Source organism: Pipistrellus hanaki, assembly GCF_964339955.1.
Source record: "Pipistrellus hanaki genome assembly, chromosome: 5".
NCBI lineage: Eukaryota > Metazoa > Chordata > Mammalia > Chiroptera > Vespertilionidae > Pipistrellus > Pipistrellus hanaki.
The window spans coordinates 72,223,954-72,241,441 of record NC_140507.1 but is presented as its reverse complement, the minus strand read 5'-3'; the positions used below and the strand labels follow the sequence as shown (position 1 = coordinate 72,241,441).

Genomic DNA, 17,488 nt, shown 5'->3' with positions numbered 1-17,488 from the left:
TTTCTCTCTCTTTCACACACACACACACACAAAAACAAACAAACAAACAAACAAAAAAACCCTATAGCCAATCCAGGGCTGGTCAGGTGGGTCCTGGGTTCCTTCTTGTTGCTCCACCATCCTCAGTGTATGCAGCTTTTCTAACCAGCAGCCCAGGTGGCTGCTTAGGCTTCTGCCATCGCCATCTGCATTCTAACAGCAGGAAGGAGAGGGCACAACCAGGAAATGACACACATCATTTCTGGCCCACTCACAGCTCATTGGCCACACCTAGCTGCAAGAGAGGCTGGGGAGTGGTCTCATTACAGGCGGCCATGTGCTCAGCCACGTTGTGGACTCCTGCCAAGGAAGGAGGGGAGAGTGGAAACTGGGTCTCCTGAGATTGGCCACAGCGCTTGGGCCCGTTGGGAGCCTCAGCTTGCCTTTCAGTGTGGCCACTTAGGGAAGGCCACCCAGCACCAGAGGCACCGTCCCTCACAGGCTTTCCTCCCTCCTTCCCCCACAGCGAAGGCAGCAACCTGACTCCCGCCCACCACTTCCAGGACTTCAGGTTCAAGACCTATGCACCTGTCGCCTTCCGCTACTTCCGGGAGCTCTTCGGCATCCGGCCAGATGATTACTTGGTAGGTGTGTTCGTCAGTAGTTGCTTTGAAACAAGTTAGCACAGACTCAGTGGCTCAACTCACCACCTGGCTGTAACCTCACAGTTTTTGTGGATCAAGAATTGGGTGCAGCCGGGACCGGTTTGGCTCAATGGATAGAGCGTCGGCTTGGGGACTGAAGGGCCACGGGTTCGATTCCGGTCAAGTACCTTGGTTGCGGGCATATCCCCAGTAGGGGGTGTGCAAGAGGCAGCTGATCCATGACTCTCTCTCATTGATGTTTCTAACTCCCTATCTCTTTCCCTTCCTCGCTGTACAAAAATCAATAAAATATATTAAAAAAAGAAAAAAGAAAAAAAGAATTGGGTGCAGCTTAGCAGGGCTCTTTGCTCCGGGTTGTAATCAAGAGGTGGGCAGTAGTTGGGGTCTCATGTGACACTAGACTGGGGAAGGGTCTAATGCCAAGCTCGTGTCATTGGCGGGACTCAGTTCCTTGCTGGTTGTAGGCTGGGGCTCCCTTACCCTCAACTCAGGAGGGACGGAGAGAGCCTGCCAGCAAAGCAATCATTACTGTCTCCTATGAGCTCATCACAGATGGCACCTCCCCACCCACTCACCACTCCCCTTCCAGTACTCGCTGTGCAATGAGCCTCTGATCGAGCTGTCCAACCCCGGCGCCAGCGGCTCCCTCTTCTACGTCACCAGCGACGACGAGTTCATCATTAAGACGGTGATGCACAAAGAGGCGGAGTTCCTGCAGAAACTGCTGCCCGGCTACTACATGGTAGGGGTCATGGGTTCCCTCAGGGCTCCAAGGGCTGGGGGCAGTGCCCTGGGCTTCCTTCCAGCCCCTGTCTGCCTCCCTCAACCTTGTACCCCTCTTCCTGTCGGCACATGCAGCAGTTCCGCTCCACACCCAGCTCCTTTTCACAGGAGCAGAGGCTCTGAGGCCCTGGCAGGTGGGTCCCAAGGTTCTTCCTGGGTCTCGTGGCTTCACCCTCAGAGACCCCGCAGGCAGTCCCCCACACTTGTGAGCAGGGATTTCTGTTCAGGCTCTGGCTTCCCATTCTCCAGCCCACCGATGTCCCTGAGTCCTGGTCCAGAAAGTGTGGCTAATGGACTGAGTGCTTCGGCATTTGGTGACTCAGAGGCACAGGGGAAGAGGAGCGGGGCCACCAGCTGGCACCTCAAAGGACCAGCTGCTTGGCATCCCCATTCTGGTATGGCTCAGGACTCAAAAGGGCATTCAGGCCCCTGGGCAGGGTTGGGAGCGGGGTCCTTATGCTCAGGTGGGCTCCTGAGTGTCGACTGCCCTGCTATGCAGACCTGGTGGGGATGGGGACAGACCCTTCTGGGTGCTCTGCCCAGGTTGTGACCATCTCCCCTTAGGGCGTCCCTCATCTGCCATGTGTGATCTTAGTGGGACCCCTGCATCCCTTAGATCAGGGACCAGCAAACTTTCTGTAAAGAGCCAGACGGCTGTGTGAGCCAACAGCCTGTCTCTACAGCTCAGCTGCCACTGCAGCAGGAACACCACTATAGGTAGGCCTGAGCGGACAGGCAGGCCGAATGCCAATAAAACTTTATTTATGGACACTGAAATGTGAGTTTTATGAAGTTTTTATGTCACAAAATGCTATTTTTCTTGAATGTTTTTTCAGCTCTTCACTAACATAAAACCATTAGTATGAAAACAGGCAGCTGGACGGAGTTGGCCCTCGGATTGGAATTTGCCAGCTCCTGCTCTGGGGTTGGGGAACCCCCGGGTGGGCTGGGGAAGAGGGTCACCTAGTCTGACCTGGTGGAAGCTGCACCCAGACACCTCGTGGTGTCCCGTGGAGTTCTTTACCGAAAGGCCATGCCTCTGCACCTGGCTTGGTAGAAACAGACCCTCCTGGAGCTTCCGTTTGGATGGGGAGATAGAGAGTTAAACTGGCTGGTGTGACCCGTGTAAAGCTGGGGTGCTGGGGAAGGAAGTGGTCTGTCAGGGGGCTTCCTGAGGAGGTGACCTCTGGCCTGAGATCTGAGTGGCTGTGTATGTGGCCAGGGTGTATGGAAGTGGCTACCAGGCAGAGCATGGTCTACCTGCTTTCTACCGACACTTGCCCCTCTCACACCCCCCAGAACCTCAACCAGAATCCGCGGACGCTCCTGCCCAAGTTCTACGGGCTGTACTGTGTGCAGTCCGGGGGCAAGAACATCCGTGTGGTGGTCATGAACAACATCCTGCCACGCATGGTCAAGATGCACCTCAAGTTCGATCTCAAGGGCTCCACGTACAAGCGGCGGGCCAGCAAGAAGGAGCGGGAGAAGAGCATCCCCACCTACAAGGACCTGGACTTCATCCAGGACATGCCCGAGGGGCTCCTGCTGGACGCCGACACCTTCTCCGCGCTCGTCAAGACGCTGCAGCGGGACTGCCTGGTGAGCCTGGGCCCAGCCTGCCCAGTCCACTGCAGTCACAGGCTCCGTGCCCTGGCCAGTGCAGGGGGGTGAGGGTGGGACCTTGGGACGCACGCCCCTGGGTGGTCCAAGCCTCTCTGAGCCTCAGTTTCCCATCTGTGAACCGGCGATGCTGGTGAACGCTAGTGCAGTGTGAGCCCGAGACACACAGCCGGCGCCAGGCTCCCTCTGCTCCCCTCACCCCTGTGTCCTGAATCAGACTGTTCCTACCGCACAGCCCAAACCCACAGAAGCAGCTCGCCATGCTCATGGCTCTTAACGGGCACCTCAGGCCCAGACCTGCCCCACCACCCAGCACTCACTGGCTCCGTGCTGCTCTCCCCCACAGTAGGTGCTTTTTAGGGATAAAGAATGCTCTGCAGGGTCTTCACGAGCTCTTACAATCTCAGTCTGCCTGCGTCCACCCCACCCTTCCCACAGCCTGAAGGTCAGGCCACTCCCCCCTCTAGCGATGAGGAAACAGAGACCTGGCAGGGGCGTCCCTGCCAAGATCCTCGGCTGTCAGGGCTGGGCTGGGTCTTCTCTTGTCCTCTGCTCTGTGTCCCTGTCTCCTCAGCCCCTGCCCCCAACTCACAGACCCCGTGGAAAACTTTACACAGTGTCACCAGAAAACCACTTTGATGTCTCGGGGGCTCATTCCCCAAGCCTGGTGGTCACGTGCCTGGGTTCCGCCGTGGGCTGGAGTGGGTGTTGCATCCACAGCACCCAGCTCCCCAACGGCGCCAGGGAAGTGGGAACACAGAGCCAGCTGCTCTGTCTCAGGGGAGGAAACTCTGTCCTGGCTCAGAGAGGCGGCCTGGCCGTGGGTTACACCCACACCCTCGGCCACCTTATGGGGCCAATCCCAGCTCTGCCGCCATCTGCCTGCTGCACAGCCCGGCCTTCCACCCTTGGTCCCCTTGTCTGTGAAATGGGATAGCAACAGGGTCTCCCTGCGTGGCTGTGGAGACAGACAGACAGAGATGCAGATTGCGCAGCTTGGAGTCACCACCAGGTTTGGGGGCAGGGGTGTGGGGACAGGGCAGTGTCCTGACGCTCTCCCCACACACACTCTGTAGGTGCTGGAGAGCTTCAAGATCATGGATTACAGCCTGCTCTTGGGTGTGCACAACATCGACCAGCAGGAGCGGGAGTGGCAGGCTGAGGGCGCACAGAGCACGACCGATGAGAAGCGGCCGCTCGGGCAGAAGGCCCTCTACTCCACGGCCATGGAGTCCATCCAGGGCGGGGCCGCGTGTGGGGAGGCCATCGAGACGGATGACACGTAGGTGGTGCGGCTGGCGGGGCTTCGGGCTCTTGTCTCTACCCACACCCTCTTGCCAGGTGTGAGCATGGGCAGGGAAGTTGGCAGAGAAGGCAAGCAATGACAAAGCAAACCAGGCAGAAGCCTGTCTGGCCAGTTCCTGGTCTGTACGCAGGCACAGCGGTCTGCCCACCAGGCTGGTGAAGGTCAGACAGATGACGCCCGGCTGTGGCCAGGGTGTTTCCATCTTGGCAGACACTGATCAGCGGATTCAGGCCATTGTCCATCCACATGGGAAACATAGAGGTCCCCTCCCTCCTCTGGACCCACTGTGTGAAGCACAACCAGACAGATGTTGGAAGGTGGCACAGGGTATGGAGATGACGGGATGAGAGAGTCCCTTTATAGCAAGTTACCTAACCCAGAACCCCAGTGGGCAGGACTGAGAGCCTTGCTTCCCCAAAGGTAAAAGGCGGCCATGCCAAATGGCAAGGTCATAGCGAGGAGCTTGTGCCCTGACTGCACCCACTCAGCCTCCGCCTCCCAACCTGACCCTGCCCTGAGAGATAACCACAGATATCCCAGGCATGTCCCGATGTCCCCGAAGGGCAGAGTCATCCAGATGAGAACTGCTGTGGATAAGTCAGGATTGTCCATGAGCCATGCACTGACCGTGCCGGGAACCTGCATCACCCTGTCTGTCCTTACGGGGCCTGAGGAGGAGGGCCATCTCCCACCTTGTGCTGAGGAAAGAGGCTCAGAGGCCGGATGGAGATAGCTATCCTGTGTGCACAGCCAGCTGGTGGTGGGGCCGAGGCTCGAGGAGGCCACCAGCCGTGGAAGGCAGAGGAGGAACCAGGCACAGGGCTGCGCCTGAGCAAGGTGGGCGGGAGTGGCATGTGCAAAGGCCCTGCACAGCTGGCCCTGACCGCAGACCACCCTGGCATGTTTGTAGGATCTGCACAGGGCCTGGCAGGGGATGGCAGGGCATGCAGGTGAGCTCAGTGGTGCATGGAGTGCAGTGAGCAGAGCCTGATGGGGGGGGTTTGGGTTATGGTGGCTTTGGGATAGCTGCTACATCGTGTAACCTCATAACCATCTGGGCTGGGCATGTTCAGGATTGAGGCTACGTGAGGCAATTAACTCCCCAGACTGCACCCAAGAGCCCTAGCAGTCCTGCCTGGGAGTGTGCGTGTGCATATGTATGCAGAATTTGCAAGTGTGTGTGTGTGTGTGTGTGTGTGTGCAAGTTGCACGAGTGCATGCAAGTGCACCGTGTGTATGTGCGTGTGCCTGCATGTACGTGCATGTGTATGTGTGTGTGCACCTGGGCCTCTTTGCTGTGACCCCCTCAGCAGCCTCGGGCCTCCAGCTTTGAATTTGAGCTGGCTGGTAGAGCTGCCCCCTCCATGCCAAGAAGGGGGTCCCCTGTGCTGGGACCCCCGCTGAAGGTCCAGCCAAGCTACCATCTACAGGGTCATGTGGATTTTTAAAATATATTTGTATTGATTTCCGAGAGGAAGGGAGAGGAAGAGAGAGATAGAAACATCAATGATGAGAGAACCATTGGTCAGCTGCATGCCTTTTACTGAGGATTGCACCTGCAACCTGGGCATGTGCCCTGACCAGGAATCACACTGTGACCCCCTGGTTCATATGTCTACATTCAACCTGTGAGCCACACTGCCCAGGCTCCTCTCTCCTTTCAGCCTTGTCTCTCCCCAAGTCCCAGACCAGGATTGGGGCCCAGCCCGCTCCCACCTGGACCTGAGCAGGCGGGGCCGGTCCCTGGTCCTCTCGCCTGGATGTGTGGGTGATGGCGCCCTGGGCTCCTCTCTCTCCAGGATGGGGGGGATCCCCGCCGTGAATGGCCGAGGGGAGCGTCTGCTGCTGCACATCGGGATCATCGACATCCTGCAGTCCTACAGGTGGGTGCCTGGGCCCCGGGTGCACTTGCTCGGGAAGCTGGGTGCTGTCTGCTTGCAAGGCTCTCCCAGCCTCAGGAAGGCTCCTGTTGGCTGCCCTCCCCAGCCCCAAAGGGAGCATTCGGTCCAACGCAGGGATTCCCGGGAATCTAGATTTGTCCCTAGGGACTCTGATGTCGGAGGCAGGTCAAGGCCGATTTTTTCACACACTTCTCTGTTTTAAATATAGCAGGTCCTTGAACAACATCATTTCGTTCAACATGGTTGCGTTATAACATTGCTGAGATGCCTGGGAACATGACTCATGTTTGTATCATTTAGCCTGTGGTAAAGCTGATTTTGTACACATTGTTTCCGTTAGTCTCAGAACCTGTAAGTGAGGACTGACTTTGTAAAAATTGGCTCCTGCTCTTCAACTTTCACAGCCCTTGTTGCTTTGGTTTTCATATCGGAGGGCTGGCCTTGTCTCCTGGGGGCATCTCCCTCAGGTTGGGGCAGGGTCAGGTAGCTTGTGGAGTAGCCAGCCAGGATTTCTGCCCAGGCCCGGGCCGGGGGGGGGGGGGGGGGGGGCGGGCGGGCTGAGGGAGTGGGCAGCACATGGCAACAAATAAGTGTGGGTAGTGGTGTCATAAGGAGGGTTTCTTCCCCCCACAAATGAGGGGAGTCCAGGAAGGCTGCATGGGGGAGATGGCATTGTACCCAGCCCCGATGTGTAGAGGGTCCTGGCGGGGGGCCTTGGCTCAGGGCACCGACTCCAGCAGAGAGGACCTGGCTCCGTCTGTCCGGGGGAAGAGGAGAGGCAGGCTCTGGGAGGCACCAGCACTCTGTCGGCCCCAGAGGGCCAACCACCCTGCCTTTCCACCTCCTCCTCCAGATCAGCGGGAGTGGGAGCTGCCGGCAGGCAGGGCAGGGGACAAGGTGGGGACAGGAAAGTGGGTAGGTGGCCTCTGGCTGAAGCAGCGGCAGCTTTACTTCCTTTAACCAGGGCTGCTTTGCCTGCTTGAAGCCAGGAGCAGCTGCAGTTGTGATGGCCACCAATGTCCCCTAACATTGCCCAGGGTCCTCTGGGGTCAGGATTGTCCTGGTAGAGAAGTCTTGGACCCAAAGATTTGGCTGATGTTCTGGGAGCTTTTTCTCTGCCAGGTTCATCAAGAAGCTGGAACACACCTGGAAGGCACTTGTCCATGATGGGGTGAGCATCATTCATTCACCCACTCACTCACTCACTCATTCCGTCAGTCCACAAGTGCAGTGACCACATCCCTGGCCAGGTACAGGTGCTAAAGAACTGAGACTCTCCCTCCTTCCTGGAGTAGCTGTACAGCAGAGGTGGCCCTGTGACCAGACAGTCTCGGGGCAAGGGGTACGGGGTCTGAGCCATCTGTGAGGGATACATACAGGAAGGCTTCCTGAAGGAGGAGACCCCCAGCTGACTGGAAAGGCTTCCCAAGGGCAGCCTGGCTGGGAAAGTCACTGTGCAGTGTGAGGGGGTTGGCCCAGGGGCACCACACAGCTGACTCCTGTTGCCAGGGGGGCATGTGGCCCACTCTAGCAGAGATCTCTGTTGTTTGAGAAAAGCCTGCAATGCAGTTTTTCCTGAGCACTGCCCGTGTGGAAACCCCGGCAGTGGATTCATTCTAAACATATAAACTGTGAGAACCGACCACTGGGAGCCACACAGCCCACTTGTGGGACCCCATCAGCCCTGACACCCCGGTCCAACTCTGGCAGCAGCCAGCCCTGGTGGATAACTTTCCTTCTATGGGCCCCCCTTTCAGACCAATTCTTACTAAAGTGTTAAGGGCTATCTGTGTGCCTACAGTCTGTAAAATGCTAAGATCCCAATCTATAATCCTCCACACCCTCAGAGAGTGTGTGGAGGGTCAAGTGGCAGCTTCCAGAGTATGCATTGAGAGGATCCAGGTGGCCAGCTAGCAAGAAGCTTTTTTTAAAACAAAGAAAAAAAGTGTTTTGTTTTGTTTTGTTTTTTAAATTTATTTCAGAGAAAGGAAGGGAGAGGGAGAGAGGGATAGAAACATCAATGATGAGAGAGAATCCCCCGTGTGGGGCATACAGGAGGCAGCCAACCAGTGATTCTCTCTCATCATTGATGTTTCTCTATCTCCCTCTCTGAAATCAATAAAAATGTATTTTAAAAACAACAACAACAAAAAACACTTTATTTACAAAACAGGTGTTGGACCATGCTCTGACAATCCCTGCTTTAGAAAACCCCTCTGGTTCCTTACTTTTGATACTTATCCATTTACTTTGATTTGTTCTTTGAATAATTATTCACATGGCTCAAAAAATTAAAAATACAGATAGGTTTATCATGGAAAAGCCTTCCACACCTCTTCCTGCCGCTCTTACCTGATTCCCGGGGGCCCCTCCAGAAAGCCTCATGCTGGACCCTACTCTCCCCTCCGCAGAGGAGGCCGTCCCACCTCCAGTGGTCGGGCTGTCCTGCGGGACACAGGCAGCCACAGTGCTCACACCCCTGCTCGCCCTCAGGCCCCCCATCTCTCCCCAGGACACTGTCTCTGTCCACCGGCCCAGCTTCTACGCCGAGCGCTTCTTCAAGTTCATGAGCAACACAGTCTTTCGGAAGAACTCCTGTGAGTTGCCCTGGCCTTCTGAGCAGGAGGGACCGGGGGTGTGGAGAGGCGAGCAGGCAGCACGAGTGCGGTAAACCAGGGGGCCTCGTTCTGCTGCTTGGCCAGCCTCAGGGCTCAGCCAGGGACTTGGTCCCGAGAACAGGGTAGTCAGGCAGCTGTGCCACACAGGTCCGCACAGGGCCTGGTGCCCATGTCCTCATTGGGTTCTGGCTCCGCCTCATTCTGCCTGTGTGGACCTCCAGCCAGTAGAGATCACAGCCCTCAGTTTCCCATCAGCACAGAGCTGTGAGGGCAGCATGTGTTTATACAAGTCCATCGCCAGCATTCAGCAGGGCTGCCCGTAGCCTCGCTCTGTCACTGAGGACATGTGCCTTTGGTGGGCACTGCGATGGTCATCGGCCTAACGGGAAAACTGAGCACCTAGTGTGCTGGGAGCTGCGCTGGCCACCATGGGAGCAAGGGGAGCACGGGGACGGGTGATGGCAGAGTGTTACGGGGTTCCCTGCCTCGCATGACCTTGTTGCAGACGAGGATGCTGAGGTCAAGAGAGGCTGAGCTGTTCCTCCAGGCCACACAGCCTGGCTTGGGACCAGGTCCCCAAGGCTTTCCGTTTTCTTGTTTGATGTTGGGCCACAGCTGTGGTGGGCTGGGACCAAAGGGGCGAGGCCCCAAAGTGCTCAAATAAACATTGGCAGCTGCTGAGTCAGCTGCTGTTTCTGGAGGGCCCAGGGGGGTTGCTAGGTTCCATTAGTGCTGTGGGCAGAGCCGGTGGAAGCAGGGCAGGGCTTTCTCCAGGATGCTTCTTGGGAATGTCATCCCATTGCCTCCAGGCCCCAGGCTTGAGGAACAGGCTGGAACTGGCACAGTGAGGGCCGTGCGCACAGGTGGTGCCCACCACTCTTCCATGCCGAGGAGAGACGGAGGTCGGTGGGTCCCTGCCTTGTCGCCGCCCGAGCACATCAACCACTCTCCCTCCCCAGCCCTGAAGTCGTCACCATCCAAGAAGGGCCGTGGTGCCTTGTTGGCGGTCAAACCCCTGGGGCCCACCGCTGCCTTCTCCGCCAGCCAGATCCCCTGCGAGCGGGAGGACGCGCAGTACGACCTGCGGGGGGCCCGCAGCTACCCCACGCTGGAGGACGAAGGTGACGGGCCGCGGGAGTGGGCACGTTTGTGAAGGAGAAATGAGGCCGCTGCTGGGGAAAGACACCCTCCCTAGGGGGTTAGGGGAGGGGTGCAGGGAGCAACAATAGCAATGCCGTGTGAGGAAAGGGACCCCCGAAGCTGGGCTAAGCCCAAATGGGAGGGTCCCGACCTTCCAATTCAATACCTGCAGCTCCCTAGGGGGAGGGAATGGCTGGGACAAGACCAGGAAGACCTGCGGGGAGAACTAAGCATAGGAAGCACCGCCCTGGGAGGGACACAGAGGCCAGAAGGAGGAAGTGCTCAGTGGGGTTGGGCCTGATGTTCTGGAGGTCCCTCCAAGCAACCAGGGTCAGAGATTCCAGTCAGGGAGGGGCTGGGGAGTGGCATCAAGGGAGAAACTGCGTGCGCACAGGTCCTGGGGCAGGAGGGTGCCTGGCATGTTGGAGGAACTATAGGGAGGCCTGTGGCTGCAGCGGAGTGAGCGAGAGGGGGAGGGGAAGGCAGGGAGGTGATGAGGGCAGGGAGGGCCGGACTGCAGGGAGGCAGTTTGGATTTCAGTTTGAGAGCAGCAGGAAGGTACTGGAATCCTGTGCTGGGAAAACTGGAGTGACCCGTGGGAGCTGCAGTAGAGCCGAGTCCCTGCAGCAGCCCTGGGAGTCTGGCTCCCACAGGAACCCACCGCCTCCTCCCACAGGCCGGCCTGACCTCCTGCCCTGCACGCCGCCTTCTTTTGAGGAGGCCACCACTGCATCCATCGCCACAACCCTGTCCTCCACGTCCCTGTCCATCCCAGAGCGGTCCCCCTCAGAGACCTCAGAGCAGCCGAGGTACAGGTGAGCAGGAGGAGGCGGGCCAGCTCAGAGGCAGCCTGCATTCCTAAAGGAGGGGCCAGCACAGGGCCTGGTCGGGTGGGGCAGTGGGAGGTCTCCCTGTCCGTGCCATCTGTTCCACCTGTCTGTGTTCTCTTGGAAGGCGGCGCACACAGTCCTCCGGACCGGACAGCCGGTAAGACGAGACCCTAGCCCACAAGGCAGGCTGGGAAATTCAGTCCTCCCTTCCAGTCTCCTCTCTAGGCCCCACAGTCTGCCCAGCTCCTCCTGCAGAACCCTTTGTCCCCCTTTCCGCCCTCCCCTTCCCTCCTGCAAGCTCTCCCTCCACATATCCACCCAGAGCCCTGTCCTGGGAACAGATGTATTTTAGCCATCCATCTTCAGGCTCTAGAGCCACACAGAACCGCAAGTCACTTGGTGTTTCACTCCCACCTGGTGTCCCCTCCCCTGTACCTGTTAATTCTTTTCTTTCATTCTAAGAGGTACAAAAGCGCACACAGTGAGATGCCTGCCTCTGCTCAATGCCCAGCCCTTCCCTGGGAGCACCGGCCTAGATATTCTTTCCTCTCTCGGAGATATTTTATGAATTTACAAGCAAACCTACCCTCAGGCCTGTTTCTCCCTTTTGCTTTGACAAAAGCTGTGGCTCTGTGCCCCTGTTCCTTGCTTTGTCACTTTCCAGATGAAGGTTGTTGCTATGAGCCTTTGCTGGTTCTCTTCCTTTTCTTTTTTTAAAGATATGATTTTATTAATTTTTAGCGGGGGGGGGGGGCGAGGAAGAGGGATAGAGAGATAGAAACATTGACGAGAGAGAAACATTATCAATCAGCTGCCCCCTACACACCCCCTAACTGGGGATCAAGCACAACCCAGGCATGTGTCCTTATTGGGAATTTAACTGTGACCTCAAGGTTTCTAGGTCGATGCTCAACCACTGAACCACACTGGCCAGGCAGTTCTCTTCCTTCTAACAGATTGTTCCTGCTCTTGGGGAATACTTGGGTAGTTCCCAGTTGTTTGATCTTGTCACTCAACTGGAGTGAACAGGGGTTGCTCTCCAGAATTAGCTTTTGAGAAGATAATTCTTGCCAGTTGAAAAGAGAGTCATGGTACAAAGCACATTTAGCGAAAAGTACATCTCCCTCTGTCCAGCTGCCTGCTGGCTGCCCAAAGGCTCTGATCAACCTACACTAGGGGCCTCAGCCTCTGGGCCCCCAAACCACCCCACCCCTAGTTCATCCCTAGGCGGGTTCCAAGCCACCCCAGGTATGGGGGCAGCATTCATGTCGCCCGTCATTCATGTGCCCCTGTGGTGCCAGAGTCCCAGGACTACCCCAAGTGGACCGTCATTTGCTGTCCCCTCCAAGCCCCCAGGTGGGCATAGCAGCCAAAAGGACTAGGCCTGAGCTAGACCTGCTTAAGGCGCTGGTGGGTTGACACGTAGAGATGGCACCTCAGACCTCATGGGACTGAAATCAGCCCCTGCTCAGAGCTCAGCTGGAGCACCTGGGAAGTGGAGGTGGTGAGGAGGGAAATTGAGCATGCCGTCCCATTGCCTCAGGCCCCAGGAGGAGGCAGGCGCAGAGGAGGACCTGCAGCAGATCACGGTGCAGGTGGAGCCCGCATGCAGTGTGGAGATAGTGGTCCCTAAGAAGGAGGAAGAGGGGTGAGTAACCATCCGGTCCATGTGGCCCAATGTTCTCCTGTTGCTTGGTTTCTGTACTCAACTTTTGCCCCAGTCTCATTGGCTGAGCATGGTCACATGGCCAGCTGGCAGCAAGGCAGGCTGGGAAATTCAGTCCACATTCTGGGGAGCAGAGGCATGGGAATGGAGCTTCAGGAACTGAGGTGCTGACGAGCACAGTTTCACTCACGGAGCTGCATGTAATGTGTCAGTCCAGGGATTATACCTCGGTGGTGTCTGCGATTTTTTTCTCCTCCCTTCCCTCACTCTTAGTCTTGCCTGCACTTGTGAGAGGATGACTGGCCAGTTTCTTCAAAGGACCACTTTTGGTCTTAGTCACCCTTCCTCCTCTCATATTTTGTTCCTGTTTTATGCACTTTAACTCAGTCATTTCTTCTAACTTCGGATTTGTTTTCTCACTTGTTTCTTTTTCTTCAGCATAGGTTGAGTGCTCAAGTTCCTTTTTTTTTCTTTAGTAAGAGGCTCTTAAGGCTATGCATTTTCCTCTGAGTGTGGCTTTTACTGTCCCAATAGTTTTGACATGAAGCAATTCCTTTTTATGTTTGCTCATGTATAGGTAGTTAATGATTTTTCTCTTACGGTCCTTTTAGGTCTAAGGCAGAGAGGCTTACCTGGGGGTGGTCCTGCCCACTGATGGCACTGGGCAATGTATGGGGACATCTGTGGTTGTCAAATGGGGGTGCTCCTGGCATTGAGTGGGTGGGGGCCAGGGATGCTACCCAGTATCCCACAGTGCTCATGACAGCCCCCCCAGAGTGACCCAGCCCTGATAACAGCAGTGCTCAAGCAGAGAGGCCATGGACTGAGGTTTATTCAGGAATGTGTCTGCACTCTTGGGTACCTAAGGATTTTTTTATTTTTTTATTTTTTGCCCTTTTAGTACTTAACTCTAATTTTACTTTTGAGTTGAAAAGTGGCCTTAAAAAACCTATGCTATTTTTTTAAAAAAAACAGATTAATGTCTTTATGTCAAGTACACCATTAGTTTTTTTGTTTGTTTGTTTGTTTTTTAATATCCATGGACATATGGGAGAAATGTGTATTTTCTGCCAGAGAATGGAAAGTCCTCTGTTCTGTCAGTGTATTAATTGTTGTCATTCAGTTTCTTTATGTCTTAACTTATTTCTCATCTGTTTGGTCTAGTTATTCTATAACTTAGAATTTCTGTTCTATTTTTATTTTATTTTTTTGCTGTTCTATTTTAAGAGGCCTTAGCATTTACACCACATTCCCAGGCTTCTTTTTGCCATTAAGAGTTTACTTTGCACACACACACGTGCACACATGCACACTCCAGTCTCTGCCACTGTGCTTTTTTGCCGTTAACTGAAGCCTTGCAGTGTAACGTATGACTCTGTCTTTGCCCAGAAAAGCAACTGACCTGAAACAAGACTGAAGAACAACTTAGGGATACTCTTGTCACTTAGAGCTTGTCATGTATTCATGAGATGAATATTACGTAGCAATCACATAGCCTTCCGCCGAGGCCTGGGCGTGATTCTCGCCATCTCTCTCAGTGTCAGTCTCCTCTCTGTGACACGGAACAGCAGCAAACCCTTCCCGAGGGAGACGCAGTGGATTCGCTCACACAAGGCTCTTTAGCAGGCTTGTGTATCATAAGTGCTCAGACTGCACGTCCCCACTTTACAGATGAGGAACTGAGGCTCAGAGAAGGAAAGGGAGGCTTTCCGTTCACCCAGCTCTCTGGAGAGGGTCGAGGGGGAATAAGTGGCCAGGCCAGGACAGTTCGTGTACCTGTGTGGAGGGGAGAGGTCCAGGTAGACCAGTTATTACCTGGGTCATGACAAAACTGGGTGGTGGTCAGTTTTATTTGGCTTCCTAAGACTTGTCTGCTTGGTGACACACTGATGGAGGAGGGGGCAGGGGGGTGAGGGGAGTGGGCTAGGAAAGGATGGTCCCACTGAGAGTCTGGCCTTCCCTGTCCCCAGGGTGGAGGCTTCCCCAGCCTGTGCCTCTGCCATCGTGGTGGAAGCCGAAACCGCCAGCCAGGCCTCAGAGCCCGCCAGCCAGGCCTCGGATGAGGAGGACACGCCCGCCACCGACATCTACTTTGTAAGTCCTCCAGGGGCTCTCTCATCACAGGGCCCTCGACCCACATGTGCTCATGCGTGCAATTCGCTGACAGGCCCGCACACATGGACACACATTGCACACACTATCATACCTGTATATACATGTCTATACATGTGCACATGTGTATACATGTTCACAAGCACACACTCCAGCATTTGTACACTTCACACTGACAGATGGACACACTCAAACACTCACATTTGAGAGGCACACATTTGAAAGGCACATGCACACCTGCACATGCTCTTGCACACCACACTTACATTGCTCTTAACATGCTCACGGCACTCACGTGGTATTCTCTTGAACACATGCACACTCACGTGGTATGTGAGCGGCCTGCCTCATACCCAGGCCAGGCCATCCCAAAGCCAGGAAACTTCCCTGTGCCTTGCTCCCCAGACCTTCTGGCCACTGCCTGGCAAGAGCCAAGGCCCCAGCTGTGCCACCCTGACCCCTGGGAATCACCCTAGTCCTCACGCTCTCAGCCCCAATGGCCCGGTCCTTGGTCTGTGCTGGAAATGCTGTGGGTCTTCTCCTCCTGGTGATGGGTGTGGCTGGGTGGCTCTGTCCTTAAAGGGGCGAGGGAAATGTGGAAGGGGCAGGTGGGCCTCCACTGTTCCTCAACAAGGCGGGGTTCGTCAGAGCGGGAAGGGGCCTTGCCCTGGAGACTGGGGCCTCCCTCCCAAATCTGGGGTCACCTCCCCCTTGCATTCCTGTAGGCAGACAGATTAGATGAGCCAGGAACCTGGGTGAGGTAGGTACTGGGTGGCTCCGAGCCTGCAAAGTCTAGTCCACTGGCCCTCGATGGTGGGTCAGGGGTCAGATGGCCCCAGGTGCAACGGAGAGTGCCAGATGCTGCAGCCCAGCTGCCTGACCTCTTCCCAAACCTCCATGTTCATCTCTGCCCCCAAGAGAAGGTGAGCTGCAGGCTGCCCACCGCCCTGGTCCTGGCGCCTGGCCTCAAACTCCAGGCCTGGGTGGGCCTGGCCCTCTGCTGCTATTGCTGCTTCTTAACTACCACCAACCACCCTGCTGTCCTGAGCCAGTGCTGCTGGGTCACAGGGCCCTGCCAGGAACTGCAGGGGGCACACTGTATGCATGTCCCTACAAGCCATCCTTTTCCTATCCCTGGGGGCTTGACTTGTGTCCTGTTCTCTCAAATCCTGTGTGAGGCAGTTGGGCTTTGTCCTGTGAATGGGTGGCTGGGCCACAAGGGGCAGCGGAGAAGGTAGAGGCCACAGTGTGACCCTGACACCCCCAAACTCTCCTACTGCTTTGCCATTGACTCACCTGCCCCGCCTAGCACCCTCCCCACCTGACCTTCCTGACCTCAGCTGGATTCTGCATTCCTGTCCCCTCATCCTGTCCTCTCTTTGCCTCCTCTGCCCTCCTGGCCCACCCAGTTCACGGATGGGAGGTACTGGATTTACTCTCCCCGGCATCGCCGACTGCGGGCCATGACGCTGAGCTCCTCGGGGACTGTAAGTGACCACAGCAGGCCTCCAGGAAGCCCAGCCCCTGCCCTGTTGCCCGGGGCAGCCAGGAGCCTCAGGGCCTGGCCGTCCCTCTTCCTCCGAGAAGGGACTTGGGGAAAATAATAATGACAACTTTGCAGGGTCCCTGCTGTGTGTGTCCTGTAGGAATGTCACTTAATCTCCTGTGAAGTTAGCATCAGTGGCCAGCAGGTACATGCTGGTGCTCAGCGGGCCTTGCCATGGTGGAATCTATATTTTTTTAAATAAATCTTTATTATTTATATTATTACAAATGTTCCTCATTTTTTCCCCCTCCATTGCTCCCCTCCACCAGGTTCCCACCCCACCCTCTGCCCTTTCCCCACCCCCCATTGTCCTCATCCATAGGTGCACAGTTTATGTTCAGTCTCTTCCCGCACCCCCTACTCCCCTATTCCCTGAGAATCGTCAGTCCACTTCCCTTCCATTTGGTTTGGTGGTGATGAACTCCTTTAGCTTTTTTTTTTTAATTTTATTTGTGAAGCTCTTTAACTGGCCTCCGATTCTCAGTGATAGCTCTGCTGGGTAGAGTAATTTTGGCTGTAGGTTCTTGTTATTCATCACATTGAATATTTTTTGCCATTCCCGTCTGGCCTGCATGGTTTCTGTTGAGAAATCAGCTGACAATCGTATGGGTGCTCCTTTATAGGTAACTACCTGCTTTGCTCTTGCTGCTTTTAATATTCTCTCTTTGTCTTTTGCTCTTGGAATTTTAATTATGATGTGTCTTTGTGTGGTCCTCTTTGGATTCCTTTTGTTTGGGGTTCTGTGCGCTTCCTGGACTTGTAAGTCTATTTCTTTCACCAGGTGGGGGAAGTTTTCTGTCGCTATTTCTTCCAATATGTTTTTGGTATCTTGCTCTCTCTCTTCTTCTGGGACCCCCATAATTCTGATGTTGGTTCGCTTGAAGTCCCAGAGGTTTCTTACACTATCTTCAACTTTCTGAATTCTCTTGTCTTCTTGCTTCTGCGGAGGAGTGTCTTCTGGCTCTTTATGTTCCAAATCTTTGACTTAATTCTTGTGATCTTCCATTCTGTTTTTAGGACTCTGTATAATATTTTTTATTTCAGACAGTGTATTCTTTATTTCTAGTTGATCCCTTTTCGTATCCTCATAGGTCTCATTTATTTTATCGGCCTTTTCTAGGAAATTCTTGAAAAACCTTATAACTGTGATTTTGAACTCTGTATCCAGTCGCTTGCTGTCCTCCATTTCTTTCATTTGTGATCTGTTTCCTTATTTCAGCATTTTCGCTGTTTCCCCGAGTTGGTAGGGTGGCTTTGTGTGCTAAGGTGTCCTATATGGTTCTGTGGGTCAGCCTCCCAGTTACCTGAGGTGGACATTCTTG

The 17,488-nt window shown here is 55.1% G+C and overlaps 1 protein-coding gene across 5 annotated transcripts in view; it reads left to right on the top strand.

The window, feature by feature from the left end:
- PIP5K1C (phosphatidylinositol-4-phosphate 5-kinase type 1 gamma) overlaps window positions 1-17,488 on the top strand; it is a 51,108-nt gene that overhangs the window by 27,804 nt on the left and 5,816 nt on the right. For 2 of the 5 annotated variants that reach the window (XM_084883942.1, XM_084883944.1), the window contains exons 5-16: window positions 506-623; window positions 1,234-1,386; window positions 2,727-3,026; window positions 4,124-4,329; window positions 6,153-6,236; window positions 7,377-7,425; window positions 8,767-8,851; window positions 9,832-9,993; window positions 10,689-10,827; window positions 10,967-10,999; window positions 12,386-12,490; window positions 14,479-14,602. In XM_084883942.1, coding sequence (XP_084740068.1) covers window positions 506-623; window positions 1,234-1,386; window positions 2,727-3,026; window positions 4,124-4,329; window positions 6,153-6,236; window positions 7,377-7,425; window positions 8,767-8,851; window positions 9,832-9,993; window positions 10,689-10,827; window positions 10,967-10,999; window positions 12,386-12,490; window positions 14,479-14,602 — 1,558 coding nt within the window. Of the gene's footprint in view, window positions 1-505; window positions 624-1,233; window positions 1,387-2,726; window positions 3,027-4,123; window positions 4,330-6,152; window positions 6,237-7,376; window positions 7,426-8,766; window positions 8,852-9,831; window positions 9,994-10,688; window positions 10,828-10,966; window positions 11,000-12,385; window positions 12,491-14,478; window positions 14,603-16,029; window positions 16,108-17,488 lie in introns of all 5 variants that reach the window. The other 3 variants (XM_084883941.1, XM_084883940.1, XM_084883943.1) reach the window with 3 other exon arrangements.